This window comes from Didymella exigua, assembly GCF_010094145.1.
Source record: "Didymella exigua CBS 183.55 unplaced genomic scaffold M421scaffold_2, whole genome shotgun sequence".
NCBI classification, from domain to species: domain Eukaryota; kingdom Fungi; phylum Ascomycota; class Dothideomycetes; order Pleosporales; family Didymellaceae; genus Didymella; species Didymella exigua.
In genome coordinates this window covers 696,951-711,759 of record NW_022984776.1, presented here as the reverse complement: position 1 = coordinate 711,759, position 14,809 = coordinate 696,951, and the positions used below count along the sequence as shown (strand labels likewise).

The window sequence follows — 14,809 nt, the reverse complement described above, 5'->3', positions numbered from 1 at the left end:
GTGCTGTTGTCTTATGTCATCCGTTCCGCACAAACCCCACAGTCCTCTCTCCCTACATGGGCACCTCATTGGGACTCCAATGCTCTGGGCGATTTGGACTCAATATTCACTCAAAATGGTATTCGAGACGGTCCAACATGTAGATATGGAGGGGATCACCCACCACATCTTCCATAGCGACGCTCCAAACAATCCCCGGCGCACAAAGACATCCGCTCCTTTAGAACCCTCTATGTAACCAGCTCCGAGGTATTCACTCACATCCCCATGCCGCGTTAAACGAGAAGAAACACACGCTTACATCTTGCATCTTGCCGCCGGCATCCCCCCCACCCCCGATGACGTCCCATTCCTTGCCGTCACCAGCAAACCCAGCAGGACATCACATACACGTGGCTATCGCACCGAGATCTGAAAACGCACGCGCAAAGCGAGACAGCATCGCAGTCACGAAATGAAATGCGATTCACAGCCCCATAAACCGTTGTGTTATCTCGTACCCTCATTCTACCGCGCCAGACCGAGCCAAAACTACGCGATCATCTTCTTATCGCCGCTTTTCCTGCGGGGTTTCTTGTCCGCGCCGTTGGACTTGGGACTTTTGACCGCCGCATTCGCCTTGGGGGACGCGACGTCGGCCTTCTTTGCCTTCTTATCGGGCTTGGCGGGCGAGACTTGGGTGACGGCGACGGCGCTGTCGGTCTTCGCCTTCTTGCCCTTCTTGCTGACCTTGACTTCAGCGATGACCTCAGCCACGGCTTTTGCCTTGGGCTCTGCCTTGCTCTTCGCCTCGATCTTGGCCTCCTTGCCAACTACCTCCTTGCCACCGCCCTTCTTCTCCTTCCCATTCTTCTCCGTCGCCTTGCTCGGGTCCGCCTTTGGATCCCTGCCCTTGCGGCGCGCGTCCCTCGCCTGACCGCGCTCGATATACGCCTTATCCTCCTCGTCGTCGAAGCCGCCGAAGTCGTCTGCTGCGGCCTCGTCTTCGGTCAGGATGGGCGTCTTGTCGACGTACTCGTCCTGGCCGGTCGGTACGGAAGAGGGCTGGCCGTTGGCAGCGCGGGAGGCGCCGACGGCGTTGGGCGGCGTGGGGCCGATTTTCTTGAATTTGGACACGAAGAAGCCGTCGACGTTGTAGGTGTGCGGGTAGTATCTCCTCGTCATCTGTGTGGGTGTTAGCAAGAGAGAAGAAGATCTGGGGGTCGGGGGATAGAGATGTACCTTCATGGAGGGGTGGAAGATCTTGCCGCCGATCTTGGTGAAGCCTTCTTTACCGAATGTCAAGCCTGTCTCGACGAGCTTAACGTTCGGGCGCTTATTCAGCGCGTACTGGACGACTTGCTCGTTTTCCTCTACGGTAACGGAACATGTCGAGTACACGATGTAGCCGCCGGTCTTGCTGTGGTGGTCGACCGAGTCGATGGCGGCCAGGAGTAGCTGCTTCTGCAGATGGGGGAGCTTCATGAAGTCGGCCTCGGTCTTGTTGGTCTTGACACTGGCGTCCTTTGCGATGACACCGGTGCCGGAGCAGGGCGCGTCGAGCAAGACGCGGTCAAACCCGCCCATGACCTTGGGGAACTCGAGCGCGGAGTAGTTGCACACGATGGCGTTTCGCACACCCAGACGGTGGATGTTACCAATCAGACCCTTGGAACGCTCTTTGCTGGCATCGTTGGCGAAGATGCAGCCCGTGTTCTTCATCAGGGCGGCCAAATGCGTCGTCTTACCACCGGGAGCAGCAGCCATATCGAGCACGCGCTCGTTCTCCTGGGGTGCAAGGGCCATGACAGGAAGGAACGAAGAGGCAGCTTGCAGAATGTAGTGACCAGCCAAGTACTCGGGTGTTGCACCGAGCGGGACGTGGGCGTCGAAGATCTGCAGACCGACCTTGGACCACTTGCCGACGGGCTCGAGCTGCACGCCGCGGTTGATGAGCGACTGCGCGAGCTCACGACGATGTGTGCGGAGGGTGTTGGTGCGGATGACGATCGGTCGGGGTGTCTCGTTGGCCTCGAAGAACGCGAAGGCCTCGCGGGCAGGGAACAGACCGAGGAGCTTGTCTGCGAGGAATTCAGAGTAGCCGTAGTACGAGCAGATGTCCTTCAGCAGCTGCGCGCGGTACTCGGCCCTGTCGCGGCCGGGCTCAGCCAGGTTCTTGAAGTCGTCCAGCACGCGGATGGTGTCGTTGAGTCGCGTTCGGAGAAGCTGGATGTCCTGTGTGACGAGGTTCGAGATCTTGCGACCTTGCTCGTCCTCATCGTCGTCCAGCACCTTCGGCCTGTCCCCTGGCGCGATGTTGGTCTGCATGTTGCCCTCCTCGAGCTCAGCCTGCGCCTCGGCCTCCTCAATGGCCCTCTGCATGTCCAGCTTCCGCGACAGACCCTCGATGTTGGCCGCCGTGAGCTGCTCTTGCACGTCTTCGTCGTCGTCGTCGTCCGACCACATGGCCTTCTTGCCGGTCTCTACGTCCGAGTCGAAGTCGTCGTCGTCGTCGTCGATTTCGCTGTCGTCTTCCGAGGCGCTGCCGAGCGCATCCAGGCCAGAGACCTTGACGGCACCACCAGCGTCTTCCATCACATCATCGTCGGAGAGGTCCGAGAACTCTTCCTCGTCGTCGGATGCCGGAGGCGGCGCAGTCTTCTTGGTCGGCTTAGCACGGTGTGCAGGCTTCGTAGCGCTCTTCTTAGCCGCCGCGCCATTTGTAGCTGCAGCTTTCTTTGATGCCGGCGCAGCCTTCGCCTTCGCCTTGGCCTTTGCGTCTGTTCTTCTCCGCTTCTGCTCCTTCGGCGCGGGCGCCTCGTAGTCCTTCCTCTTGCGTGTGACGAGCGATTCGTCGAGGGGCTCGGGCATGCCCTGCTTGTTCTTGCCTCTCATTCCACCCATATTTGCGCTTGTGTATGTGAGGAGCTGGGCGGATCGGAAATGGTGTTTCGCGACCGACCTATGGGCGTCGAACTGGTCGAACTTTTCGAACTTTTTACGAAATCTAGCGCCGATTCTGCCACCGCCTTGCCTGCTGCGGCCCCGCCAGACGGAGACGATGTCATTCGCCGACCAGGCCGTCGACACCACATTGCGCAGAGCATTCGACCTCGCACAGCGCAGTATTTGCGACCTTTCTGATTACGTGCAATCGACCAGTCAGCCACTCCAACCCGCCACAATGTCCGAGCTCGCCTTCTGCAAAACATTCCTCGGCGCAATCGACTCGCGCCCCATCAAGCTCTCCTCCGACTACGTCTCGGACGCGCGCACCTACCCAGCAACCGGCGTCGTACGTCCCCCACCACTCCGACGAGAATCCACCAAGCTAACCTGCCCAGCCTATCCTCCCCCGCCTGCCCACCGGACACCCGCAGCGCCCCGCCCCAAGAGCGTCCCAAGATGCCGCCTCCTCGACAGCAAGCATAACGCTCAAGCCCATGAAGCCCAGCACGCCCACGCTCCCGCTCCCCGGCACCGACGCAAGCAAGACCTCCGTGTACGATCTCAAGTCGCACTACGCAAGCGCGACCGGCATCCCCGCCTCCAAGATCAAGATCCTGTACAAGAAGAAGCCCGTCGCCGACTCCAAGCTCGTGTCTGAGATCGTCGGGGCAGATGCAGGCACAGATCTTGAGTTTGGTGTCATGATTATGGGCGGTGCGACTGCGGTGACGCCGGCGGAGTCGCCTGCTGCGACTCCCGCGGCTGCGGCTCCGAGTGAGAGTGACAAGGGCCTGGCGGGCGCAGATGCGGCTGCGGATACAGCTGCGAGTGGAGGTGCGACGGTGGTGGGACCGAGTGGGAAGGACGTCGTGGCTACAGAGGCCTTCTGGGGGGACCTGAATAACTTTATGCTGCAGAGGATAAAAGATGAGAACGAGAGCGAAAGGCTGGTGGGCGTGTTCAGGAAGGCGTGGGAGAGTGACCGGTAGGTCTGCGTCACGATAGGACTGGATTCATAAGAGCAATGCGCAGCATGCTACACCGCATCAGGTCAGCGAGTGGAATTAATAGGATCATTCATCTGTGATATCTCGCCAGTCTGTTGCTCCAGACTCATCAAGCCTGCACACTAGAGCCGGCACGGTACACCGGCACTCGTCCACCACGCCACCTAGGACCAGCAGTCGCTATGCCATTTCATCTGGACCAAAACGCAAACTCGGTTCATTTCGTCATAGTCATTGCCAAAACACAATTCACCCTAATGCTTGCTTTTGCGTGCGCGAAATCGACAGAACAGCAGCCACTCGCTTATCGGCCTCTGGACACGCGAGACTTGATGTTATCGAACTCGATGTCGTCGGCGTCGTTGGCCTGGATGTCGGCGGCGAGTCCGTTGAGGGCGCGCTTGATGGCTTCCTTGGAGGAGCTGTACATCATGCGGGGCTGCCCGGTGTCAGTACACTTGCCTCTAAGAAGAGAGGCCCTGAGACTCACGTATTGCGGCGCATCATCGGGAGTCCATGAGATGAAGGTGATCTTGGAGCGTGTGCCCTCGCCGTTCTCGAGCTCGTACTCGACGTCGAAGACAGCGTAACGGCCGCCAATGCCCTCCTTGCCCTTGCGGTCCTTGCTCTTGGCGTTCAGAAGCTTCTCGCGGAAGACCGACCAGTCAGCCTCCTTGGATGTCTCCTCAACAACAATCTCCTTCCAGTCGTCGCTGATCTTGTAGATGATCCACTTGGTGTCCTTGCCGAGCTTGAGCTCGTTGAAGGCGCTGATGCACTCGGGCGCGACGGAAACACTGGAAAGGTGGCGTTAGCGGGGAAACCACGGAAGCGACAACGTGGGTGAGGCGGTGAAGGCAGGCATGTGCGCGGAGAACCTGAAGGGCGCCGCGACAGCTGTCAGGGATCGAGGTGCATGAGCAGTCGTACGTACCCGGACTGAGCCTGTTCGCAGTATGTTAGCGCTGGCTATCGTGCTTCAGGTTATATGTAGCCTTACCATGATGTGTTGTGCGTGGTGGGGGGAGTGGAGAGATAGCGAAGCACAAGTGCTTTATGTTCTGTGCTGCCTTGTCAGCGACTCGTCATCAGCTGCGCATGTCGGGCGCGACCCAGGCGATCGAACAGATGCCTAAAGCTCGAGGGCTGCTTACGTCAATGGGAGAGGATGAAGGAGGTGCGAAAGTGAGAGGACTGCGGGAGACACGGCCTGACAGTCGAGTTGTGGGTGGGGCCACGCTTGATCATGGCGGGGCAGGAGCGCTCCCACGGCAGGTTGGGACGCCATAGCAACCGGAGCTGACATCGTCTTTGCGAGGGTCGCAACATTGAATCATCAGTGCTGCTCCATTCTCCAGGAGGCGTGCAGTGTTCCTGAGACATCATCAAGGATCCAATATATTACTTCAGTGGTCGCATGGAGGGGCTGGCCTGGTCGCGATCTCTGCACGTCAGGTTAGGCTGGGTATGAATAGGCTGACATTTATGCTACATGTGCAAGATAGCAGTACAAACGGGGAGACAGTGTAACAGTGAACATAGTCGGAACATGAGTTGTGAGCGACGGAGTGCAAGCGGCGTTCACTCAGATACGTGCAGCATCAGACCGTTTACAATTGAGGCTGACTTGTTCCGAATCTGCTATTAACGCTTCCGAAGCACATCAGGGAGACACTGTAACCATTACAAAGATTTGTAAGATTATGTTTGAACTAGCTTACAATTTCTTGGTCACTTTTACATCTGGTCCTTCCCAGGATTCCTTCTAGATACACATGATATCGTACAACTATCCCAAACAAATGCTGCGCTTTTCCTACAAGTGATTATGAAGACAGCGAGAGAATCAGAGCGGAGACCATCCCAATGTCGTGTACATGAACCGTCGCTGGGAAAGACCCGAGTACTAAACAGGGAGAAACGGTATACATGTACAGTACACTATAGCTACAGATGATCAACTGATCTTTCCCCCAACCATTACGCCAGGCGCAGCCATGCGAAGTCATGCTCAGGAGCGTAGATCGTACAGAGATTACAGGTATCAAGTAAATAAAGCATCGGAAAGAAGAGAATCAGGTACCTGAGGCCTTTTTACATCATTCCGCCCATTCCGCCCATCCCTGCCATGGGGTTGCCAGCAGGCATTGGCGATTTCGACTCGGCTTCAACGATAGCGACCTCGGTTGTACCAAGGAGCGAGGCAACACCAGAGGCATCGACCAGGGCAGTACGGACGACCTTGAAGGGGTCAAGGATACCGGCCTCGATCATGTTGACGTACTCGCCATTGGCGGAGTTGAAGCCCTTGTTGAAGTCGCTGCCGAACTCGTCAGTGAGCTTGCCAACAACAACGGAGCCCTCGGCACCGGCGTTCTCGACGATCTTGCGGGCAGGGTGGGTAATGGCGTTCTTGACGATGGTGATACCGAGCTGCTGGTCGAAGTTGGCGGCCTTCACGTTGGCAAGGGCGTTGACGGAGGCCTTGAGGAGACCAGTTCCACCACCGGGGAGAATACCCTCCTCGACGGCAGCACGGGTGGCGTTCAAAGCATCGACGATGCGGTCCTTCTTCTCACCGACTTCAACCTCAGAGGCACCACCGACCTTAATGACGGCAACACCACCAGAGAGCTTGGCAAGACGCTCCTGGAGCTTCTCCTTCTCGTACTCAGAGGTGGAGGGGTCGGCCATAACGCCGCGGATCTGCTCGCAGCGCTGAGCGACAGCGTCCTTGCTGCCAGCGCCGTTCAAGAAGATGGTGTCCTCCTTTGTGACGGTAACAGCTCCGGTAGAACCGAACATGTCTGCGGTAGCTTTCTCAAGCTTGATCTCCAGGTCGTCGTTGAAGACGGTAGCATTGGTCAGGACAGCGAGATCACCAAGGATAGACTTGCGGTTGTCACCGAAGCCTGGGGCCTTGACAGCGGCGACCTGCAGCTGGCCACGGAGCTTGTTGAGAATGCAGACAGCGAGAGCCTCGCCGTCAATGTCCTCAGCGATGATAAGAAGAGGGCGGCGCTGCTGCTGGGAAGCCTCGAGAGCGGGGATGATGTCCTGAACAGCGGAGATCTTCCTCTCAGAAAGAAGAACGAGAGGGTTCTCGAACTCGACCTTGGAGCTCTTGGCATCGGTGATGAAGTAGGGGGAGATGTAACCACGGTCGAACTTCATTCCCTCGGTGACCTCAAGCTCGTCCTCGGTGGTCTTGCCCTCCTTGACGGTGATGACACCCTCCTTGCCGACCTTCTCCATGGCGTTGGAGAGGAGCTTGCCAATGTGTGTGTCGCCGTTGGCAGAGATGGTGGCGACCTGGGAGATCTCCTCGCTGGTGGTGATCTCCTTCTTATTCGCGCGCAGATATTCGACGACGGCCTCAACAGCAGCCTGGGTTCCGCGCCTCAGATCCATGGGGTTGCATCCGGCGGCGACGTTTTTGACCGTCTCGGAGAAGATGGCGCGAGCGAGCACGGTGGCGGTTGTGGTACCGTCACCAGCAACCTCGTTGGTCTTGGAGGCGACATCCTGGAGGAGACGAGCACCGAGGTTTTCAAACTTGTCCTCGAGGGTGATGGCTTTGGAGACGGTTACACCATCTAATGTCTGTCAGTCGCTGGTATGTGAGCTTCATGATGATGGCCACGTACCCTTTGTGATTTTGGGGGAGCCGTAGCTGGACTCGATGAGGACGTTGCGACCCTTGGGACCGAGTGTTGTGGAGACAGCGCGGGCGATTGTGTCGACACCCTTGAGCAGGGAAGCGCGTGCTTCGACGCCGAACTTGAGCTCCTGTCATCACTATTAGCTTCTGGAGCTTCATTGACGTCGTTTGCGACAGCTGCAATGGCGTACCTTGTGAGCAAACCTCTGTTGCTGGAGGTTGAAACTCCTGGCGCTCGACTTCAGAGCGGAAGTCCGCGCGCGGGCTGTGAAAGCTCTCTGCATTGTGAAAGAATTGGATGTGTGTGCGGGAGGTCAATCTCACGTCTTGCTCCTAGACTCCGGCCTAATGCAAGATGACGAGGAAGAGATGAGGATGCGAAAGAGGTGAGGAGGTTTGTGGAGTTGATAGCTGAAGTTCGTCGATGCTCTTAGAAATTTGCTGGAAACATCGAGAAGCGGTTAGATCAGAACACGATCCCTGCGCGCGTATATACCACCTCGGTTGTCCGTCCGGCATCACTTCCGACTGCACCCTTCATCACCTTTGCATGGTACAGTACTGACTATGGGGACCGAGTTAAGGCATTGCTGCGTAGAACTAAGCGGTTCTAGATAGTTGGTGGAAGCTTGGGTGCTGGCTGATGGCCGGTGAGGCAGTCCTGAACTTCACATCTCGCCTCAGTCACATTTGTAGAGGTCCCAGGGAACGACTGCCTCTAAGAGTCCAGTAGTGATTGTGCATTGAAGATTCTACACAGGAATAATACATGCTTCGCCTTCCAGCTGCAGCAAACACGAAGAATAGTCTTATCTTCCATGCATTCCACGTCTACACAGAACAGGTTTGCCCCTTCCCTGGTCTACATTGTTTCAAATCAGTTATCAATCAGCTTCATTTGAATTTCGTTCTGCATTCATTGGATCCGTCACCGCTGAATCACTCTGAGTATGATTTTACTGTGTACATTTAAACCACCGCAAAGTATTAAATGGTAAGGAGTGGGTTCCATGCGCTTACGCCGTCAAGATCAATCCTATCTCAACCCAATTCTGTCCTTGGAAAAACAGAGGCTCCGTGTTTCTACGAAACACACCGTCGCGTATATTGCTTAGAGCATCCCAAGTGCAAATCCAAGAGCACCAAGACCCATACCAACCGCAGCAGTGATGGCCGGAGCAGCAGCCTGAGAAACCTGTGAAGGTGCAGCGGTGGAAGTCACCATACTGGTGCCAGAAGTCCTAGTGACAACGACGCTGCTGCCAGTGGTGGCGGCAGAGGCGGCAGAAGAGGCAATGGAGGAGACGACCGAGCTGGCGCTGGCAGAGTTGAAGGAACTATGAACGCTGAAGTTGCAGCGGGTCAAGACCTCACGGACATCGTTATCGTTCACGTTGTCATCATCATCGGTGTCGGTGTCGTACTGGGCGACGCAGGCCTCGCAATTGGGGATCAAGGTGTTGGCGTTGGCTGCATTGCAGATGCACTGGAGCTCGGCGTTGTCGTTGTCTGTTTGATTTGTCAGTGACGTCTCTCAGATGAGACGATCTGATGCGTACCATGCTGATTGTCACAGTCACGTGCGATAGTCACAACCTGAGCGCAGACTTGGGTGCACTGTTGAGGGATATCGTCCTGGCTGATGTCCTGAGCCGCGACAATGGCGGTCAAGGTAGCGGCAATGGCGAGCTTCTGGAAGAGCATTGTGATGAGATTGTGGAACTGGGTGACGGGTTTGAGTGATGTAGTACTTGTGTTGTTGGGTCGATGTGAGTTGTTTGGTCGCACTTAAACCCGTCGACACAGCTGCTCTATATACTCAGATCCAAGCCCATGATCAACACAAGATTCCAACACCTCGCCAAGTGCATCAAGAGCAGACCCCGTTGAGAATCTTGCTGCGGTGATGCTCAGGCATAGTCGGCCAGGTTGGGGCTGCTTGGACACGAAGGGAAATGACGGTGCCAAGTCACTGGAACGAGTGACATTTATTATGGCCGTTCATGGCTTTTGTGCTAGAAACACGTCTCTGCATACGCATCTCGACGACCAAGCCCTGCAGAGTCCAAGCAATGCAATTTGTTTCAAGACACGCTGGACGAGTCCTGGCAGCCGGGACTGTGACACTGCAGAAGCATTCCAAGGTTGGGTACCGCTTGCCGAGAGAGCCGAGCCGCTAGGCAAGGCTGTCTTCGTAGATCTCGTGCGGCTGTGTCGACTCTAAGCGTCTGGAAATCTGGGATCGTCTACTAGCGTCGTGTTTGGCGTGGATGATGGGGGGGCAGTGGCTGGTTGGAAGGGGACGCGCAAGCTCTTGCTGGGCAGCGAAATGGTCTTGGATGTCTCGCAAAACCTCACGAAGACGTGGCTACGATCCACTGATCACGTAACCCGCTTCTGTGCGGGCCTCGTGGCATGTAATAATAGCATCGAGGACGGGACAGACCGTTGGCACCAAGGACGACCTTTGGCATAGGAGAACAATCTTCGTGATGGCTTTCGTGCGTGTACGACAGCATCTGTGAGCCCAGGAGCATCAGGAGGAGCATCTCTAGCCGTAGGAACGCGTTGCACGCATGCACTCAAGTCGTCTTTACTCGAAATTCCAATGAGACATGTGTATCCCCTGCTCTTTTTTGTTTTCTCAACCTTTGAAGACTTCGAGGTATGAATGCCGATTTGAGGTTGTTTGGAGAGAACGTGGGAGTCGAGATGCAACGTGGTTGTCGGAATCCCAAAGGCCCGAAATCTGCGTCTTCAGCGCGTTACTTTCTCGATCAGGGCGTCATCTCATCGCGTGCACGTTTCTGACCTAGTCTCGGGTGAAGGGCCTTCCATCTTGATTCGTGCTGTTCTGTACCTGGATGAGTAACGCGTGACCTTCCTGTGAATCTGCTGGCCTCTCTATCTGGCCCGTTCTGCAAACCTGCTACACCGTTGTCTTGGTAGGCTCTACCTTCCGATCGCGCACTCCCTCGATCAATTGAGCACGATACTGCGATTCGGCTGTAAGATGCGGTTGTTAACGTTAGCCGGGCGTTGCCAACCTTGTCACTCAAGGATCGTTGATGTTATTCCTGAGTACACCCTCACCAACCGAAAGCCTCTCGTCGATCATGCTCGGTAGCACTATCCGGACCGGCAGCCCTACGACCTCAACTTTCAAACTACTAACACCACACGTGCTGCAGCGATTGAAATGTGGTGTCGCCAGATTTGGTCGATTTTCGTTTGAATCTCGATCTGAAAGCGTGGGCTTCAAGCACTAACCAATCCTGAATGGATACAGTTGTCACGAGTTGCGATCATACCAGTTTTCGTCGGTTTTCGGCGAGCGTAGAAGTCTAGACCCTTCCCCCAATCCTTCGAGCAACCTTTTGGCGCAAGGCACGCGGGTTGTTCGAATCGCTTTGATCTCGGCAGCCCACATGACGTCAGTGCCCTAATCCGCGATGCGCTCGCAGCATCTGTCGATCGTCCATAGCCTTCTCACTCTATCGTTGCTGCAAAGCAACAATGGGAACGTTTATTCCATTTGATGTCAACTCAAGGTCCCTAGACAATGTTGACTGGTACATCATGCGCTCCGCTCTACTCTCCCGGCTAACGCGCAACAGGTCCAAGACCGCCATCGGACCGCGGGACTCGTGGTCTCCCGCGCTCAAATGTCTCGTCAACTCCTGCGTCCTGCCGATGACCCACTGCTGCGCCATCTTCTGGGGCAGTGAGCTTACAGTCATCGCAAATTCGACATGGGGCAAAGCGCGCGGGAATCTGGACGGGCAGGGCACCAGCGCATTACGAACCTACAAAGCAGAGGCACTTAGCACTTTGCAGCGAGTACTGCGCGGCAGAACCGTCAAGGTAGGTAAGAACCACGCCCTGCCTTTCCGGTCGAGTCAATCCTCTCATCACATGTATACAGATGCCAGATTCTTCCTACAAAATATCAGCGGTGAGGATGAAGAGTCGCAAATCCTCCTCAGCACCCTTCTTGATGCCGACGGAAACCGGCAGGGGGTGCTGGCGCAGCTCATGCAAAACAACACAGTAGAGAAGTACACCGCACTGGAGGGCCTAAGCAAACTGGCCCACCGAAATCCAGCGAAGACCGACAAGAGATACGGCAGCGACAAGCCTGACGGACAGCCCAACGATGGACAGAAAGATGCTATGCAAACACAGCTATTCCAACGATTTGCCGAGCTACTTCCCAACGGTCTTGCGATTCTTGACAAAGAGCTTGAAGCCATCTTTGTCAACGATGGATTCTTCCGACTCACGACGAATAAGATGGCGAACGAGTTCCGCGCATGGCCTGAAAGCATCCATCCCGACGACTATGACAGAGTGATGACCGCTTATCGCAAAGCATTCTCACTTCGAGAAGACCTCAGGATCGAATTCCGATGCACGAGCGAAGCCACCGGTGAAGCGGGGGAATGGAGGTTGTTCTTGTTCAGACCTCTCAGCGAGGATCCCGAGGCTGGGTTCATATGTGCGGTAGTCGATATCACCGAGATCAAGCAAGCTGAATTAGCTCAAGAGAAGGCTGCAACTGAAGCCCAGGACAGGAAGGAGCAACAAGAACGCTTCATCGACATGGTCTCCCACGAGATTCGTAACCCGCTCAGTGCTGTCATGCATTTGGCTGAAGAAGTCAAGGAAGTCATTCGCGAGATTGGCACAACCCACGAGGACATAAAAGAGCAGGTTTCTGATATCATGGACGCTGCCGACACGATCTTACTCTGCGTCTCACACCAGAATACCCTTGTCGATGACATTCTTTCCTTCTCGAAGCTGGACTCGATGATGCTGTCTCTGGTCCCACGCGTGGTGCGACCCAAGTGGGAATTCTCACAATCCCTCAAAGTTTTTCAATCCGAGTTCAGAGCCAAAAGCATCAAATTCCACTATGCCATGGATATCTCATACGACGATCAGTCAGTCGATCATGTCATTGCAGATCTCAACAGAATGAAGCAAGGTAAAAGACTCTACTGTCTTGAGGAAATATACTGACTCGACTAGTACTAGTCAATCTTATAACAAATGCAGTCAAGTTCACATCGAGAAAGACAGGTGAACGGAAGATCACTGTCTCTATGGGAGCCTCGATAGATCGTCCCACGTCGTATCCTCCCAACGTAATATACTTCGGCCAGGATAAAGAAACATTCCACATCGACTCTACCAGGTCTTCTGAGTGGGGGGATGGCGACGCGTTCTATCTTATGGTGGCTGTTAAGGACTCAGGTATCGGTATCAGTAAGGAAGACCAAGCCAAGTTGTTTGAACGCTTCAGGCAAGCAACCCCAAAAACACAGGAGAAGTATGGCGGGTCTGGATTGGGTCTTTTCATCTCGCGCAAACGTAAGTACAAGTTTCGCTATTGCAGCCTCGACTAATTCCAGATTTTAGTATGTCAATTGCATGGAGGAGATATCGGTGTCAGCTCGAAGGAGGGAGATGGGTCTACCTTTGGCTTCTTCTTCAAGGTTCGACGGTCCGACGGGGCCAGCAATGAAGACGGACGGCCGCCATTTGGATCTCGTTCAAACTCCGAAGCCCCTGCGACTCCGGACCAACGATCTCAAACACCTCGACCCGGCTATAGCCGCGCAAATTCCAATCTTCAAGATATCAAGGAGAGGACGAACGAACGAGGCAGGAAAGAGATCAAGATGGAAGCTAAAGAAAACGATTCAGCGAGCAAAGCTAAGAAAGACGAAAGCAAAAACGAGCACAAACGCTCGGGCCTTGACGAGCAATTGACAAGTCATGCAGATGACATCGAATCACTGAACAACCCTCCCACGGAGTACTTCCCAGAAGCGCACCCCGAGTCCAACGAGGACAGTCGTTACAAAGAGACCAAGACCATTGCCCACCAAATTAACCCTCCTGTAGAAGGCCATGATGATGCTATACCTTACTCCGAGTCCGGGGAAAGCGTGCGCCAGGGAGCGGCAGCTGACAAAGCACACAAGGCACACAGTGCTCAACAAAAGGACGACAAGCGTACCCTTCTCCTTGTCGAGGACAACCTCATCAACCAAAAGGTACTTCGTCGGCAACTGCAAAGCCGGGGGTTTGAAGTCTTCGTTGCGAACAATGGTCAGGAAGCCATCGATGCAGTAGCCAAACGTGGTCAAACAGCTGCCGAAGACCTCAACAACCGGAATTACTTCGATTGCATTCTTATGGATCAAGAGATGCCTATCAAGGATGGCAACCAGGCCACATCCGAGATCAGACAGCTTCAGAACGAGGGCAAGGCTGGATTTAGCAAGATTCTGGGTGTCAGTGCGAACGTCCGCGAAGCGCAACGTGACAGTATGCGGGAAGCAGGCATGGATGACCTCATCAGCAAGCCCTTCAAGGTGGACGCTCTGGTCGACAAGATCGATGAACTTACCATCAGTAGCAAAGACGTCAATGGCGAAGGCGGAAAACTTTCCAACGAAGCTAAGCGAACCCCGAGTGGCGAGCAATTGAAGAACGGCGAGCCATTGGTGAAAGGTGAGAAAGAGACGAAAGAGAAGAAGCGAGAGCAAACCAGCGGCAGAATGATTGATGGCGAGAAGAAGGAAGAGATGTTTGGCAAGAAGCAGGGGGAGAATGTAGGAAAGGAGCAAGACGGGGCACGCGAACAGAAGGGACTAGTAGGCGAACCCAAGGCGTGGGGGAATGCGAAGTACGACCAGGCCAACTCGATTTCGAAACCAGAGGCAAAGCATAGCAAAAACAGTCAGAGCAAAGAGAAGTCTGGGACCAACCAGCGGAGTCCTCAGATATCGGATGCGATGGAGGAGAAGACGAGGAAGGGACTTGAGCAGAAGGGGTAGCGCATTATATTCTTGTTGCTTGCTAGGGATTGCATCGCATGGTGTTCAGAGCTTTACGGCACCAAAATCAAGGGTGGCGGAATTGCGCTTGTGGGCTGGATGTTACGACGGATCATGATGGTACAGCTTGATTTCCCCTGATTCAATATCAGAGTATGGTCCGAATCTTTAAACTCGCTCGTTCGATTTGGCGACTGGCAGAAAACCTCATCCGCCGTTGCGTTGGCTGACCTCCGTGTAGTCTCTCCCACTGGATGCACGCAGTTCCCAACATTTGGGAAAAGTCAACTCGGTCGTGGATATTGTAGTGCCGAGGCATCTGTCGAAAAGTTACTGATCCGACTGCTCACCTCTGACCTCTG

General features: G+C 54.9%; 6 protein-coding genes across 6 annotated transcripts; 2 read left to right on the top strand and 4 right to left on the bottom strand.

Moving 5' to 3' along the window:
* Window positions 1–77: 77 nt before the first annotated feature.
* On the bottom strand, window positions 78–3,104 carry M421DRAFT_415757 (NOL1/NOP2/sun family putative RNA met). Its single transcript, XM_033590817.1, has 2 exons — window positions 1,222–3,104; window positions 78–1,164 (listed from the first exon to the last, which is right to left on the bottom strand). Exons 1-2 carry the CDS (start codon window positions 2,881–2,883, stop codon window positions 532–534), a joined length of 2,295 nt encoding a protein of 764 aa, XP_033453663.1. The 5' UTR covers window positions 2,884–3,104; the 3' UTR covers window positions 78–531.
* On the top strand, window positions 3,076–4,363 carry M421DRAFT_415756 (uncharacterized protein). The gene is made up of 2 exons (XM_033590816.1): window positions 3,076–3,274; window positions 3,324–4,363. Exons 1-2 carry the CDS (start codon window positions 3,164–3,166, stop codon window positions 3,915–3,917), a joined length of 705 nt encoding a protein of 234 aa, XP_033453662.1. The 5' UTR covers window positions 3,076–3,163; the 3' UTR covers window positions 3,918–4,363.
* Window positions 3,988–5,168, bottom strand: M421DRAFT_415755 (cofilin). The gene is made up of 5 exons (XM_033590815.1): window positions 5,090–5,168; window positions 4,936–4,996; window positions 4,875–4,880; window positions 4,426–4,737; window positions 3,988–4,374 (listed from the first exon to the last, which is right to left on the bottom strand). The coding sequence occupies exons 2-5, from the start codon at window positions 4,936–4,938 to the stop codon at window positions 4,240–4,242; spliced, it is 456 nt and encodes a 151-aa protein (XP_033453661.1). The 5' UTR covers window positions 4,939–4,996; window positions 5,090–5,168; the 3' UTR covers window positions 3,988–4,239.
* An 861-nt stretch (window positions 5,169–6,029) lies between these two features.
* On the bottom strand, window positions 6,030–7,880 carry M421DRAFT_88633 (chaperonin GroL; the record flags this gene model as incomplete). Its single annotated transcript, XM_033597680.1, has 3 exons — window positions 6,030–7,531; window positions 7,583–7,724; window positions 7,788–7,880. 3 exons carry the CDS (start codon window positions 7,878–7,880, stop codon window positions 6,030–6,032), a joined length of 1,737 nt encoding a protein of 578 aa, XP_033453660.1.
* Window positions 7,881–8,638: 758 nt separating this feature from the next.
* Window positions 8,639–9,401, bottom strand: M421DRAFT_196214 (uncharacterized protein). The gene is made up of 2 exons (XM_033588064.1): window positions 9,156–9,401; window positions 8,639–9,105 (listed from the first exon to the last, which is right to left on the bottom strand). Exons 1-2 carry the CDS (start codon window positions 9,298–9,300, stop codon window positions 8,708–8,710), a joined length of 543 nt encoding a protein of 180 aa, XP_033453659.1. The 5' UTR covers window positions 9,301–9,401; the 3' UTR covers window positions 8,639–8,707.
* Window positions 9,402–11,031: 1,630 nt separating this feature from the next.
* Window positions 11,032–14,762, top strand: M421DRAFT_415750 (two component histidine kinase 1). Its single transcript, XM_033590814.1, has 5 exons — window positions 11,032–11,168; window positions 11,214–11,464; window positions 11,522–12,586; window positions 12,631–12,972; window positions 13,021–14,762. The coding sequence occupies exons 1-5, from the start codon at window positions 11,113–11,115 to the stop codon at window positions 14,445–14,447; spliced, it is 3,141 nt and encodes a 1,046-aa protein (XP_033453658.1). The 5' UTR covers window positions 11,032–11,112; the 3' UTR covers window positions 14,448–14,762.
* The last annotated feature ends 47 nt before the right edge of the window (window positions 14,763–14,809 follow it).

What these genes read in the sequence shown, in the direction of transcription:
- M421DRAFT_415757 (XM_033590817.1), bottom strand. Translation starts at nt 2,883, where the DNA reads ATGGGTGGAATGAGAGGCAAGAACAAGCAGGGCATGCCCGAGCCCCTC. An exon ending in TCTTCCACCCCTCCATGAAG is followed by an intron (nt 1,165 to 1,221) that starts GTACATCTCTAT and finishes ACACCCACACAG; the next exon opens with ATGACGAGGAGATACTACCC.
- M421DRAFT_415756 (XM_033590816.1), top strand. Translation starts at nt 3,164, where the DNA reads ATGTCCGAGCTCGCCTTCTGCAAAACATTCCTCGGCGCAATCGACTCG. An exon ending in CCTACCCAGCAACCGGCGTC is followed by an intron (nt 3,275 to 3,323) that starts GTACGTCCCCCA and finishes TAACCTGCCCAG; the next exon opens with CCTATCCTCCCCCGCCTGCC.
- M421DRAFT_415755 (XM_033590815.1), bottom strand. An exon ending in CCGATGATGCGCCGCAATAC is followed by an intron (nt 4,375 to 4,425) that starts GTGAGTCTCAGG and finishes GACACCGGGCAG; the next exon opens with CCCCGCATGATGTACAGCTC.
- M421DRAFT_196214 (XM_033588064.1), bottom strand. Translation starts at nt 9,300, where the DNA reads ATGCTCTTCCAGAAGCTCGCCATTGCCGCTACCTTGACCGCCATTGTC. An exon ending in TGACTGTGACAATCAGCATG is followed by an intron (nt 9,106 to 9,155) that starts GTACGCATCAGA and finishes CAAATCAAACAG; the next exon opens with ACAACGACAACGCCGAGCTC.
- M421DRAFT_415750 (XM_033590814.1), top strand. Translation starts at nt 11,113, where the DNA reads ATGGGAACGTTTATTCCATTTGATGTCAACTCAAGGTCCCTAGACAAT. An exon ending in TCCCTAGACAATGTTGACTG is followed by an intron (nt 11,169 to 11,213) that starts GTACATCATGCG and finishes AACGCGCAACAG; the next exon opens with GTCCAAGACCGCCATCGGAC. An exon ending in TCTTTTCATCTCGCGCAAAC is followed by an intron (nt 12,973 to 13,020) that starts GTAAGTACAAGT and finishes TCCAGATTTTAG; the next exon opens with TATGTCAATTGCATGGAGGA.